The sequence below is a fragment of the Eurytemora carolleeae genome, unplaced genomic scaffold, assembly GCF_000591075.1.
Source record: "Eurytemora carolleeae unplaced genomic scaffold, Eaff_2.0 scaffold1066, whole genome shotgun sequence".
In the NCBI taxonomy this organism is placed as follows: Eukaryota; Metazoa; Arthropoda; class Copepoda; order Calanoida; family Temoridae; genus Eurytemora; species Eurytemora carolleeae.
Window position 1 is genome coordinate 2,782 of NW_019396977.1, and position 13,840 is coordinate 16,621.

Consider the following 13,840-nt stretch of genomic DNA (forward strand, 5'->3'; position numbering starts at 1 on the left):
ACCATAAGTTAATATTTGTCTGCCCGGCTTGATATCCCATCTGGCAACCACCGTAAGTCAATATTTGTCTGCCCGGCTTGATATCCCATCTGGCAACCACCATAAGTTAATATTTGTCTACCTGGCTTGATATCCCATCTGGCAACCACCGTAAGTCAACATTTGTCTGCCCGGCTTGATATCCCAGCTGGAAACCACCGTAAGTAAATATTTGTCTGTCTGTATTCTCACTGAAGAAATAAACTTCAAGTGATCTTGTGGGCCGACAATTGCAGAGTGGCAATTCCTTCATTTTTTTCTGTCTGAAAATAGGGTCGTTTTCTTAGTTTAATGTGAAGATATATAGATACTTATATCTGTTAAATTTGTATTCAACGAATTGTGTATGGCCTGGGCGGACGGCTTGCGTGGTACTAAATTTTCAGTTCTAAAAAGCAAAGGGTTTAGGGGTACCTGTGTGAATCAATGTAAATGTTTAAAGAAAATAAGGCGGTTTAGAAATTATAAACAGTGATATATATAATTCATACTTTATCAGACACAGTTTAAGGGTGAATCGGGCATTGCCATCTGTACCTGGAGGCCCACAATTTGAAATTACGCGCTCAGTCCCTTTAACAACTTTGAATGTTTGTAGATGCGAGTGTTTACCTCAGTTCACTGTCACTCTAGCGTATCCCAGTTGCCACCCCACCTCTCCTCCTTTCTACCACCATCTCAGGTGGAGAGAGGACAGGCCAACATCAAGATAACCCTTATCTGGAAAGAAGGTAAGAGATATTTCCTTTACTTTAAAGCAGTGCTTAAGATCCATTTAATTTTAATGCGGATCCGGATTCTGGATCCGCACTGAAAAAAATGGATCCGGATCCAGGTGATTTCTTCAAGATTTACTAAATTATTTTAACAAAAAATAATATTCAATTTTTTGTTTTATTTTTTATGCTTATTTTTATCCTAAAACTTGATGAACCATTCAGAAATGAGGAAATTTTTATAATCTCTCTTTTTCAAAAGTTCAGATTTTGGTTTTAGGAGTAAATTTTTTTTTTGCAGTTTTTGGTTGATATTTTACCCCTTGGATCCGGATCCATGGATCCGCATATTTTTGCAGATCCGGATCCAGGAAGCCAAAATCTTGCGGATCTGGATCCGGATCCTAAGCAATTCTTTAAAGAGATGTAATGTAATGTTTTTCTCCTTCCCCAATTAAAGATTGCATAGTGCATACCCCGATTCACAACGGTGCCCGTTAAGCTTGTGTCGGAGTAAAAATAATGTAGATATCCTTGTTTTCTATCTTTTCATGTTTTTGCGGATTTATAAAACAGAGTAACTGACAGAATTTTTTTCAAAGTTCCAAGATAAAAAAGGGCAAATCTTTCTCATGGTTACTTCAAATATGTTAAATGTGGAAACATTGTGAGTCAGGCATGTACAATAAGGGTGACCAATATTGAAATTAAGCCAACCGCCAAAGGGGGCTGCTGCGTTTTCACTTAAAAAAATATTGCAATCAAAAAAAATTTTAATCGGCCATACGGTTACAAATTGATGATTTAATTTCGGAGAAATCACTGTAAGGCCAAAAAAAATGAAGAAGAAAAATTGTGTTATATATCATTTTCATGGAAATGTTATGCTGAATTTAAATCTAAAAAACGCTTTTAAAAATATTAAAAATTAAAGAAGTTATAGCTCATCCAATTTTCATTTTTTTCAAAAGCTTTTTAAGATCTGACATAGCCATCGCATTCATTGTATGACTTGGGGGATTGTCCCAGAATATCCCCTGCATCAAACTTAAATCCTTCATTTTAAAAGTACACTATGGATATCAATGTGGCTAAGCGCCATGCCATCCAAAAAGAATTAGCCTTTGTTTGATTTAATATCAATTTTATTAAGTTGGTATGGATTGTGAACTAATGGTGTCTCCAATCTCGCAAAGTTTAATCCGTGGAGAAGTGAACTTAATCCGGTATTTTGCCAGGTAATCTTAAATACTAGTTTAATCCGTGGTGAAGTGAACTTAATCCGGTATTTTGCCAGGTAATTTTAATATACTAGTTTAATCCGCGCAGAAGTGAATTTAATCCAGTATTTTGCCAGGTAATCTTAAATACTAGTTTAATCCGTGGAGAAGTGAACTTAATCCAGTGTTTTGCCAGGTAACCTCAAATACTAGTTAAATCTGGGGAGAAGTGACTTAATCCGTTACTTTGCCAGGTAATCTTAAATACTAGTTTAATCCGTGGAGAAGTGACTTAATCTGGTACTAGATAACCTTTTGTATAAATCATCTATCTATCTATCTATCTATCTATTCTAGAATGTATCCTGGTATATTCTGCTACGAGAACTCTAGTTCTGCTGCCTCTATAGATAATATGCTGGATAATGTGACTAGTCTACTATGGAGTTCTCCTAAGGATCGGCAACCTATTCTTAGACCACTAGCTGTCAATCTAGGTAAGGTTAATTGTTCACAGGGGTGTTTATTTGCTTTAAAAATCATCCCCCCACACCCCTCCATTTGAAAATGATAATTTTCCCCCTCAATTTAGGTATTTTTTGGAGTTTTATGTACTGAATCGGGAAATATAAACACCCCCGGGGGAGGGGGTAATTCTAGAAAATAAACACCCCGGGGGAGGAGGTAATTCTTGAAAAAAAACACCATTGTGTTCATAAAGGTAGTGACCGGCATAATGAGTGCCTCGTATTTAGAAGAAAAAAAATTTCGTTGGATACCAATAATATGTCACAATTTTTTTGATTTAATTAGTTCTTGGTTTCAGAAACTGGGGTATCCCACCGCCACAACCCGTGCTAGAGTAGCTTTAAGAAATGCAACGCAGTCATTTTCTCAAACTTGTGTTGTGTTATGAACTTTTTCTTTGTTAATTATATCATTCCACTTTCTTGCCTTTAAAGAGGACATTTTCACGATTTTAAGCCACAGATCTTCATTTATTTCANTCTTTGTTTTGATATCCTCCCACTGCAGTACATAGAATTGACGCATTAGATATGCTGGTTCCCTAATTATTTCTTGGTTTTATGATAGCTTTTCATTTCTAGCATTGTGATGAAACGGTTAAGCGTGAGTTTATGAACCAAAATCTTCATCTTTGAATCTATTTAATTTTGATGTGGATCCGTATCCTGGTTCCGGACTGGAATATAAATGGATCCGGATCCAGGTCACGGACATTTCTGTAAGATTTACTGATTTTTTAATGGAAGAAAAATTTGAAATCTATTTTCTTTTTCTTTTTTATGCTAAAACTTGATGAACCTTTATAGTTAAGGAAATATTTTTTAATATATCTTTTTCCAACAGTTCAGATTTGGGTTTTGAACGATTATTTTGCAGTTTTTTGTTGATATTTCGACCCTTGGATCCGGATCCAGGAAGCCCAAAATGTTGAGGATCATCCGTCTCCGGATTTTAAGCTTGTAATAATATTTTCTTTATTACAGGCAAATCATCTTATCTGTCAGGGGATGCTCTAGGAATAGCAGATCTGGCCCTATTCTCGGCAATAAAACAGCTCGGGCTTGATAGGAATATAAACTAGAGAATAACTCAGGAGTAAAATATATGTTGGTTAAAAAAAACAATTTACGTTTTTAACTGATAAAAAAAGTAATTTTGAGTATCAAAGAAAAGTAAAAAGAATTTTTGCACCAATAAGATAAAATTTTAAAAATTAGCTTTTATTGCCTATTTAGGAAAAAAGTGAATTTAGGAGGAAAAATGTCACTAAGTTTAAATGAAATCGACTACCCCCTTTTTAAAGCAAAGTTTTTGCCTAATGTTTAACAATTGCTTTGGGTTTTTTATATTGCTAAACTTCGCGAAATAAGTAGAATTTAGAGGACAAGCATGAAAAAGTTAGAAATTTGACCAGCTAAAGTCGTATCTGCAAAAATCACTTTAGAACATAAACGACAGACAAGACCGACGCACTATGGCTCAAAGTATTAAAAAACGGAAACAATTATTCCCTGCTTAATTGCTTCCAAAATTAATACCAGAAGTAACCCGTATGGTATTAAAAAATCTATTTATAGTAAAGTACTAGGCAGCATTCATTCTGTTCATCCTTCAGCATGCATGTGGTAATGCATCCCACATGCATGCTGATGCAATATGCATGCTCCATGATAAGTGTTATTAATAGATGTATGTCAACCCTTTGTTTTTTTTCATCAAATAATCCATGTATTGGGTAAAAATTGAGCTGTGTGCATTCTTTATGGCATGCTAGATGCATGCTGTCAATTTTCTCTTTTTAAATATCATCCGAAATAAATATTTATATTTTCTTAAAATTATTTAAGGCCAAAGTTGAGGTTTATGCAACTGGTCATGCTTGATGCATGCGGGCCAATCAATTTGTTTTAAAATATTCAGAGAGATGCGCATTTTAATGAATAAAATAATTGTATAGCCAAATTTAGCTTCCTTTATTCTGGCTGGCATAAAACATGCATGCTGGTCTAAAAAATGTTTAATGCTTAATGGATTTTTACTAAACTTTGCATTTGATTCAAATATTTAAATATACAGTGCAAATTAAACCAGCAATTTTTTGACTGATAAATATATAACTTTTATGTTAAAATTTACCATAATGCATTATGATTAGCGTGCAGAATGCATAGTGACCAATAACAATAGCAAGTGCCAGTGCATGTACGAAATATTATATATTCATATAACAGAGAGAAGCAATGTATAAAGTAAAAAAAACTTGTCTAAATCTAGTCAGCTCTCTGTGGGTTGAGAAATATGTGCAAAATGTTAATTTTTAATATTTAATTTTTCATCAAGTTTCTATAAACCAATAACTATTTGAAAAAATTTTGAAATCTAAAGTTTAAAAATGTTTCCAGAAAGTGAAAAGGAATGTTTTTTTAAAACTTTTTTTGAAAATAATTATTTTAGCTTACGTCTATTGAAGACAAGAAAGAAGAAACTTTTTTTAAAAATCTTTTTTTCTCAGCCCCAAAAAGAATTTGTAAACTTTTCAGCCAATAATTTCATCAAAAAAAAGTCATGAAGTATTTCCACTTTACACGCAAAATAAACGTTGAAAACATTATCTATTTTGACTTTTTAAAGACAAATTTATTTTTTCTCAGACATATCGATTAAGTTTATTTAATTTATGCAGTGACAAAAAAAAACTATTGAAAATTCAGGTGTTTTTTTTCGTTGTTTTAAACACTTTGAGTCATAGTGCAACGGACAAGCAAAGTATACATATATAGATACTAGACTTTAATTGCGATTCGCGCCCTTCCTCTATTTTAACTTTCAATATTTGTGAGCATTTTCTCTTCGTACAGTATAAAACAAAAATAAAAAAAGTTTGCGGATTTTGGTAAAAACGGTTGAACCAGGCTCTAATTTTCTGTGGCGTCTCAACGAACCCGGGGGAAGGTTTTTCTCTGGTCAAAATCAAATTAGAATCGGAAATCAGTGAAATATTTCAGTTAGAAGTTGTAAAAAAGCAACATTTTAAAGAAAAACTTATTTCTAGAAATAGGGACACAGAGTGTTCAGTGTCCGAATTTAATGAATTTGAGCTGCGGCTTAAATCTGCTAAAACCCGTTTTCAATTGAACGCCGGCTTAAATCTTGAAAAATTGATAACGATTTTAAGTGGAACTAACCATATTTGAGCTGCGTCTTAAATTCAAACCGCGGCTCAAATTTTTTAAATTCGGACTCTGATAACCTACATCGTTTATCTCCCAACTAATCTAGAATATATATTTCTCCCAACTAATCTAGAATATATATTTATCTCCCAACTAATCTAGAATATTTATTTGTATCCCAACTAATCTAGAATATATATTTATCTCCCAAGTAATCTAGAATATATATTTATCTCCCAAGTAATCTAGGATATATTTATCTCCCAACCAATCTAGAATATATATCTATCTCCCAACTAATCTAGAATATATATCGTATCTCCCAACTAATCTAGAATTTATGAATGAATAGGGATCTTCAACCCGAGCTAAGAAAGTGGTTTACTCTCGTATCTTCTCACTTGATGGTAGGCAGCCAGTACAAAGAGTTATTAATTTAAGAGTTTGTCTGAAAGAACTTTAATTTTACATTGTAAATGTTGGGAAGGGTGGGGTTTAATCCAAGAATGGAGGGATAGGGGAGTTAGTTGGNCACGGGAATGGCATGGGAATGGAATGTGAATGACATGGGAATGGCATGGGATCGGGAATGGGAATCGGAATCTAATCGAGGGGCGGGGTTTAGTGTATGAATGGAGGGGGTTCAGGGAGGGGAGGAGGGTTAGTCTTAGGATGAACGGGTTGAGTTTAGATTTTAAATTTTCTGTAAATGTTTTCGTCAGAAAAATCACTTTCCGTTCACGAGTTTTTATAATGATAATAATTTTATTAAGGGTGGCAAGGGTAGAAGACGCAGTCGAGCTTCAAGCATAAGAAAAAGTTTTCAAAAAAGAAGAAATTCAGAAAGAAAGAATTCGGAAAGGAAAGGATCGGGAAAGGAAAACACCCCACAAAGATCGATAAAGAAAGAAAAATCCCCAAAAAAGGAGATAAAGGAACCTAAACAAATTCTGAAAAGCTCCGGTAAGGAAAAAACTCCTCCTAAAAGTGTTACAATGTCTCATCTGAACAAAGTCGAGCTTTTCAACTATTTTACGGAGAACGGGATCGATTTTGAAAACGTAGAGCATCCGGAAGTTTTTACTGTTGAAACTATGATGCCATACGTTAAGCACTTGTCCGGCGCCATTTGTAAAAACCTGTTTTTGAAGGACAGACATAAGAATTTGTATCTCCTCTCCGCTAAATACGATCGAGAGTTTACTTTATCTGACATATCCAAGGCCATCGGTGCAAAGGATTTAAGATTTGGCGACGAAAGCGTCATGTTTGAGAAACTTGGGGTCAAGCAGGGCTGCGTAACTGCCTACGCATTAGTCAATGATAAAGAGAGATGCGTCAAGTTTTTGGTTGATAAACAGCTGATTGATGGGTCACATGATTCAGTTAGTTTTCACCCCCTTGTCAACTCTGCCACCACGAGAATATCGTCAAAGGATTTTAACAAGTTTCTTTATCTCACCCACCATACTGTGATCCCGTTTTAAACTTGTTTTTGGTGGATTTTACTTAAATTTTTTGTTTCAGAATGATTTTGCGGGCTTTTTAAACAGAAGAATCAGGTGGCGAGCGATTGAACATTTTTACATATGGAAATAAAATTTTTGTTATTGTGTTTTTGGGGGTAACTAGGAGCTTGGGTAACTCGACCTTCAAAGCCCATTAAAAAAAAAATAAGAAAATGCTGATTATATTTTTTCATTTTTGATTAGTAAATTTTTCGGGGTTTTAAAATTCCCTTTTTTATTTGCTCTTAGCATTGAAATATGTTCGATTACATGGTAAACCCGAATTTCATTGCGGGTAAAAATTGTTTTGTTTCGACTAAATCATGACCCTTGTCAATTGTTAAGTTATATTTTTGTTCCCAAGTATGAAGCGCATTGTAAATTCATTTTTATATGTATAAATCTTTCACCTTTTTCTTCATTTGTATTTTTATCTCTGAAATACAGAAATGAGCTATTTTTTCTTTTTACGAGCGACTTATATCTATATCTTTAGCTCAAATGGGAAATTTTAAATTAAAACTTTCTGTTTTTTAATGATAGTGTTCAGTGTTCGATGTTCAGTGTTCATATTAATGTGGTTATTTTTCATATTTTTTTAATTCAACGTGTTATGAAATTTTATTCTAGGATTCTCTAATCCTATAGATGTTTATAGAATTAGAAAATAACGAATAAACAATTTTATTGCTATGGCGGCGTGAGAAACGAACCAAAAATTACACATTTTTGATGGTGCATTTTTCGACCTACGCAAATCCGCTTTACTACATATCCGACATCCGACCTGCTAGCACGTGGTTTACAGCTGCTGATGGACTGTAGCCGCAGCGCTCGACCCAGAAATTGTCTGACCCTCAAATAATACAAAAATAAGCAGTAGGTCTGAAAGTCAGAAGTTCAGTCGGGGGGATATCGCGTATTATAACAATGTTTCAGTGACTTTAATGTTAATAGTTTTATACAATTCTAGATCACTAGTTTATTAAAACTGGTTTGTTTACACTGCACAATTGCTGTGTCTACTGTCTAATGCTATAACTAATAGGACTTGATACAATTTTATTCTAAAAGTTGTTTCACTATTTCAGACTTTCTGGTTATCACTGTATTCTTTCAGGGTCCTAATTTGGCATATTGTAAGAAAAGCAAAACTGTTAATTCTTAACATGTGTTTTTCTTAAATTATTCCAAAGTGTGACCTTGTCACGGTATATAGACGAAAAACAAAATCGTTGTTACGATTTCTTTTGGACTGTTTTTAAACTTGAGTTTTTAGGATAACATCTTGAAAGTTGTACTAAAAGTTTTCAGAAAACACTCCAAACTGATTTTGGATCAGGTTCTTCTTTAAACTGGTTTCCCGAGTAATTTATTTGTAGCTTCAGTCAGGGTTTAACCAAATAGATAGTACAATAGATGGCAACGTAGAATTTGTACACTCTCAGCTGTATTCTGTCGTCACAAGTGTCAACTCAGTTTTTGTGTCCGACAAAATTATCAATAATCGTGATAATTTTAGAATAAAGTGCTTTTCTTACAGTAAAATAAGTGCAATTTTATGTGTTCTTTAGTCTCTGTTTTTACACTCTTTTATTAATCTTGGAGAACATATCAACTTATGTGAGACACTTTCGTTTTCCTTGTTATATTTGACACTTGCGACGTCGTGTATAATTGGTTCATTTCTCTGTTGCCACCTATTGTACTTGATAATCTATTCAACAAATCTAGGTAAATAAACTGATTTACAAAAGAAAGGAACGCTTTATCATCTGCGGTTGAACTATGAATTAAAAAATCAAGACTGCAGGTGGGAGGGAACCCTTGGCTGCTATGAGCCACCCAGATTTGCTATGCAGGAAGACTCCGTGTACAGCTTTCTTAAAACTCGTGGTTTTCGGGATTTTCTTCAAAATAGTGGCATAAAAAGTTCTTTGAATACCAGAAGTATTAGTCAATTATTTTAAAGAGCGCCAAATTATGACTAATAAAGTTGTTCATAAAACTCTAAACGTTTTTTACGCTAAAAGGAAAACATCTAGAGTAAAAATTCTGAAATTATTTTTATTTGATATTTTATAATCTTAGATTTAAACGATATCTTTTATTTTTATCCGATTAAGATAATCAAAAATTATATTTTGACAACTAGTCATTATCTGAAATAAAAATGTTTAAATTACGGTATTGCCAAAATCAAAGATTATAACAAAATAAACAAAGTTAAATTTAGAAATGAATTTCCAAAAAGCTTCCTTTCTTCGTAAGAAATGTTTTATTATAAAACATAAACCTTGTAAACCACTTTTTGAGTCGATATAAGTTACAAATTATGACGAAACAATAAATAAAATTCATCTAATAAATTTTGTATGCCACTAAATTGAAAAAAAAATCGTTATAATTGTAAAAACCAAAAGTTTTTAAGAAGCTGTGCTGTATAGCAGAGGCTCGTTTACTGCATAGTAAGTCTGGGAGGCTCGCGGCCATGGATTTCCCTCCCTCCCTCACTTCAGGGAACGACCTGAAACTCGATTTAAATATGACAATCCCAGATCTAAATTAAGTCATCTAAGCCTTGAATGTGGCCTTTAAAAGACTTATTTGGCGAGGGAGGGAATCCCCAGACGCCATGAGCCTCCCAGATTTGCTATGCAGACCGAGCGGAGCCACTTACTGCATGGCAGAGGCTCGGTCTGCCTAGCAAATCTGGGAGACTTGTGTTTGCATGGCGTCTGTGGGTTCTCTCTCTATAAGAATCATTGTTTGTGGGCAACCCTTATTCAAAAAATTAATAATTGGCCGGAAGCCGGAGTTAGGTAGGGGGTCGAGCTCCAAACCAGTTCTGATATCCTAGTAGAATATCTCTTCAATTCTTTAATTTCTTAGAAAATGATATTTAATCGTGGTTAAATATTAAAATAAATTTCCCAAGCGGAGTTTATAGCATGGTTAAATCAGAACAATAATAAAGATGAGTTTAAAAATAAAAACAACTTTATTAAATATCAGGATAGCAGAACTAAAAGGGAGTACTTTTTCAAGGGTGTCTGTCTAGCTTCTGAACATAAAATAAGTAGAAAAAGCCCTTATCCATGGTTATTCAATTTATTTACTATGAAGAGAAAATATTTATCCCTGTACAACAGAGAGAGAGAGGATACACATGAATTAACACATTCGCCCGCCCCATCCCTTAAATACCTTCATTACCCCCTCCCACTTATTCTTAAAGTCTGTCAACCATATATTTTTAAGTTATCAAGCAAGTTTGCACCAATACACATGCTGGTCTACTAGTCTACTGATCTAATGATGTGATAGTCTACTGGTCTATTGTCTACTAATCTACCGGTCTAATGATAAAATGGTCTACTGGTCTATACTCAACTAATTTACCGGTCTAATGATATAATGGTCTACTGGTCTATATACTCTACTAATCTACTGATCTAATGATCTACTGGTCTATTATTTTACTGATATAATGGTCTACTAATCTACTGGTCTAATGATATAATGGTCTACTGGTCTATAGTCTACTAATCTACTGGTCTAATGATGTAATGGTCTACTAGTCTATAGTCTATAATCTACTGGTCTAATGATATAATGGTCTACTGGTCTATACTCTACTAAACTACTGGTCTAATGATAAAATGGTCTACTGGTCTATACTCTACTAATCTACTGGTCTAATGATATAATGGTCTACTGTTCGATACTCTACTTATCTACTGGTCTAATGATCTACTGGTCTATCATTTTACTGGTATGGTCTACTAATCTACTGATCTAATGATTTAATGGATCGGTCTATAGTCTACCAATCTACTTGTCTAATAATAAAATGGTCTAATGTTCTATACTCTACTAATCTACTGGTCTAATTATGTAATGGTATATTAGTCTACTGGTATAATGGCCTCTACTGGTCTACTGGTCCAGTCCAGTCGGTAGCGATGATCAGCCCTGCACCCCCCTTAATATTCTAGGTTCAAATATAAACCGCTTCATGTTTAGACTGTAATATAAAATGTTTAAGCTCTGTTACTTAAGATCTGCAGTCCAGTCGGTAGCAATGACGCCCTGCACCCCCCTTAATATTCTAGGTTCAAATATAAACCTCTTCATGTTTAGACTGTAATATAAAATGTTTATGCTCTTTTACTTAAGATCTGCAGTCCAGTCGGTAGCAATGACGCCCTGCACCCCCCTTAATATTCTAGGTTCGAATATAAACCCCTTCATGTTTAGACTGTAATATAAAATGTTTAAGCTCTGTTACTTAAGAACTGCAGGGCTTTCAAATACCACAGTGGCATAGTGGTTCTTCAAATTTCGTCTTTTCAATAATAATTCCAGAAAATCTTTGTGAATAATGAGACACCTGAGGAAAAAGGAGAAAATAGAAACTAATAATTGAACAAGATTACTTGTTTTGATGAAAAGATTAATTTTTACTTTCTCCAACCTGTTCTTAAACAACTAATTAGTTTACTGTAGATTTTTTTTTTACATTTTATGTCGGTGTTAGTTAATAATAAAAAAAAACTAAATCTGTAAGCGTATCCACCCACAAAGTAGTAGTTTTGAACGTCTAATTTGCACCCAAACTCAGGATTTACAGATCTTTAAAAAATTTTATAAGTCTCAAATGAATCCTAAAGAAGCTTTCCACAATTAACACTGCATACTCATTTCAACTACCTTACATAGCCGGTCACTCCCTTTAATGTGCACCATATAGGTTTCATAGACTGATTAGGAAGGTTTGAAATTCTTGACCAAGTTCTACCTACCGGTGCGTCAATCAGTGGGTTTGTGGATATTTAGCCAGACTCCTAGTGATTGCGCAATCATCGATCCTTGGGGAACTAAATTTGGGATGCCTATCAATGGCCTCATTAGCTGCAACTTTTTAACATCTATATCTTTGCAATCCAAAGTTGTAGACTATAGCAATTTCAAATTAAAAAATCTTAGTTTGAAATATTAAAGTTTTATATACCATCAGGTTGCAAAGATGTAGGGAGTAATATAGTTAACCATAAACATTTCGGAATCAAAAATATTTTCTACAAAAACCAAATCTAAATATTTTTACATTTTGTTTAAATATCATTTAATGGTCATTAAATATATAAATTGATCATATTTAAGTTAATGGTAGCAATGATCATTAAACTATATAAATATTACTAAATATTATCAAAATGTATATAAATGATATTTAATTATGGCTAATGATTAAAACTATGGGATTATAATATAATAAATTTTATTAAAGATACGTAATCCATTATTGAATAATATTTTCAGTTAGTAACAATTAAATTGTCCAGAATATATACATTAATACCCAAAGTAAATCATTAAATGAAATAATGAACACAAAATCTCAAACTTTTTTATTCAATGTTTATCGGTTTATGCTTAAATTCCTCTTGTTGTGAAATATCAGGCTCCAACGAGGGCCCTCTGACCTGGCACAAGTCCTGTGTACGCCTCTGAATTTTAATTTGTTAAATTAAAGAAACTGTATTTTTAAAATGACCCTCAAATAAAAAATGGGGGTATGCCCGTTCCCATTTGAACCCCTTTTCGCTCAATATGGAAGATCATGGTCGTTGTGCTAGCTTGAGAACTGGGTAATTCTGAAAATTAAATCACGTTGTTTCTGTAAGCAGAAATGCTCAAACATCCTTTTTATAGAGCAATCCCAATTGCTCATAATAAAAAATATAGAAATATGGATAGCTTATGCATTCTTGGTTGGAGGAAGATGTTTAGGGTACCTACATACCAGGTGGATTTAACGGTTCTGTCAATATTTCAGAAAACTGTGAATTTCTATCACAATTTGACCCATTAAACATAATTTGTAAGCCTTTTTTCTTCAATACTTTTTTGTCGGCATATACATTTTGAATGAAAAAGTACTGAATTAACAAACAATAAGGTAAAATATTGTTAAATTATAGACTAAAACACGTTTGATCACTTTAGTTTTAGTAGAAGTAAATATTTCCATTTACTGTTACAGCGCCGATATAAGGATTTATCTCTAATTGGATAATGAGATAGATAGAAAGATAGATGTTACCCCCATGCAATTTCTATTGGTTCAGAATAGACACCAACCACATGATTGAACCCTCTGATTGGATCAGGCGCTAATGGACTCGGCATACTACAGAGTTTAATATCAAATAGTAGAAACCGAATGCTGCTCACTCTGGTTAGTCTGGGGTGATATGGAATTCTCTGAAAAGAAAGGTCCTTGAAATTATGATAAAACAAAAACTAAAAAAAGTTTGCGCATTTCATAATATTTTTTCGCGCATTTTCAAAAGTTTACAAAAATAAAATCATTTAAATACAAATTTTTGAAATTTTAAATCCTTCATAAATTCCCTCCCAGGGGTCACGTGAGGTCCCACACAAAATTTGGGCCCGATCGGCTTAGCCGTTATGACGTTTATTGTACACAAACAAACAAACAGACAGACAAGCCAAATTTATATATCTATATATAAATTTGGCTTGTCTGGGTGTCTGTTTGTCTGTTTGTATCCAATAAACGTCAAAACGGCTGAACCGATCAGGCCCAAATTTTTTGTGGGACCTCACGTGACCCCAGGGAAGGTTTA

The 13,840-nt window shown here is 33.7% G+C and overlaps 2 protein-coding genes across 4 annotated transcripts in view; both read left to right on the top strand.

Moving 5' to 3' along the window:
• The first annotated feature begins 20 nt into the window (after nucleotides 1-20).
• Nucleotides 21-7,601, top strand: LOC111710716 (uncharacterized). Of its 3 annotated transcripts, none has more exons than XM_023484832.1 (7): nucleotides 21-52; nucleotides 638-770; nucleotides 1,909-1,993; nucleotides 2,333-2,472; nucleotides 3,487-3,571; nucleotides 6,029-6,083; nucleotides 6,450-7,601. In XM_023484832.1, the coding sequence occupies exons 2-7, from the start codon at nucleotides 638-640 to the stop codon at nucleotides 7,161-7,163; spliced, it is 1,212 nt and encodes a 403-aa protein (XP_023340600.1). In that variant the 5' UTR covers nucleotides 21-52; the 3' UTR covers nucleotides 7,164-7,601. The 3 variants fall into 3 exon arrangements, with proteins under 3 accessions (XP_023340600.1, XP_023340601.1, XP_023340602.1); XM_023484833.1 differs by lacking the exon at nucleotides 21-52 and adding an exon at nucleotides 148-199; XM_023484834.1 differs by lacking the exons at nucleotides 21-52; nucleotides 638-770; nucleotides 1,909-1,993 and adding an exon at nucleotides 2,016-2,052.
• Nucleotides 7,602-12,757: 5,156 nt separating this feature from the next.
• The window catches only part of LOC111710708 (uncharacterized), a 14,525-nt gene continuing 13,442 nt past the window's right edge, over nucleotides 12,758-13,840 (top strand). Inside the window, exon 1 of the mRNA XM_023484825.1 lies at nucleotides 12,758-12,763. Within this exon, the coding sequence (XP_023340593.1) occupies nucleotides 12,758-12,763 (6 nt within the window). The remainder of the gene's footprint in view (nucleotides 12,764-13,840) is intronic.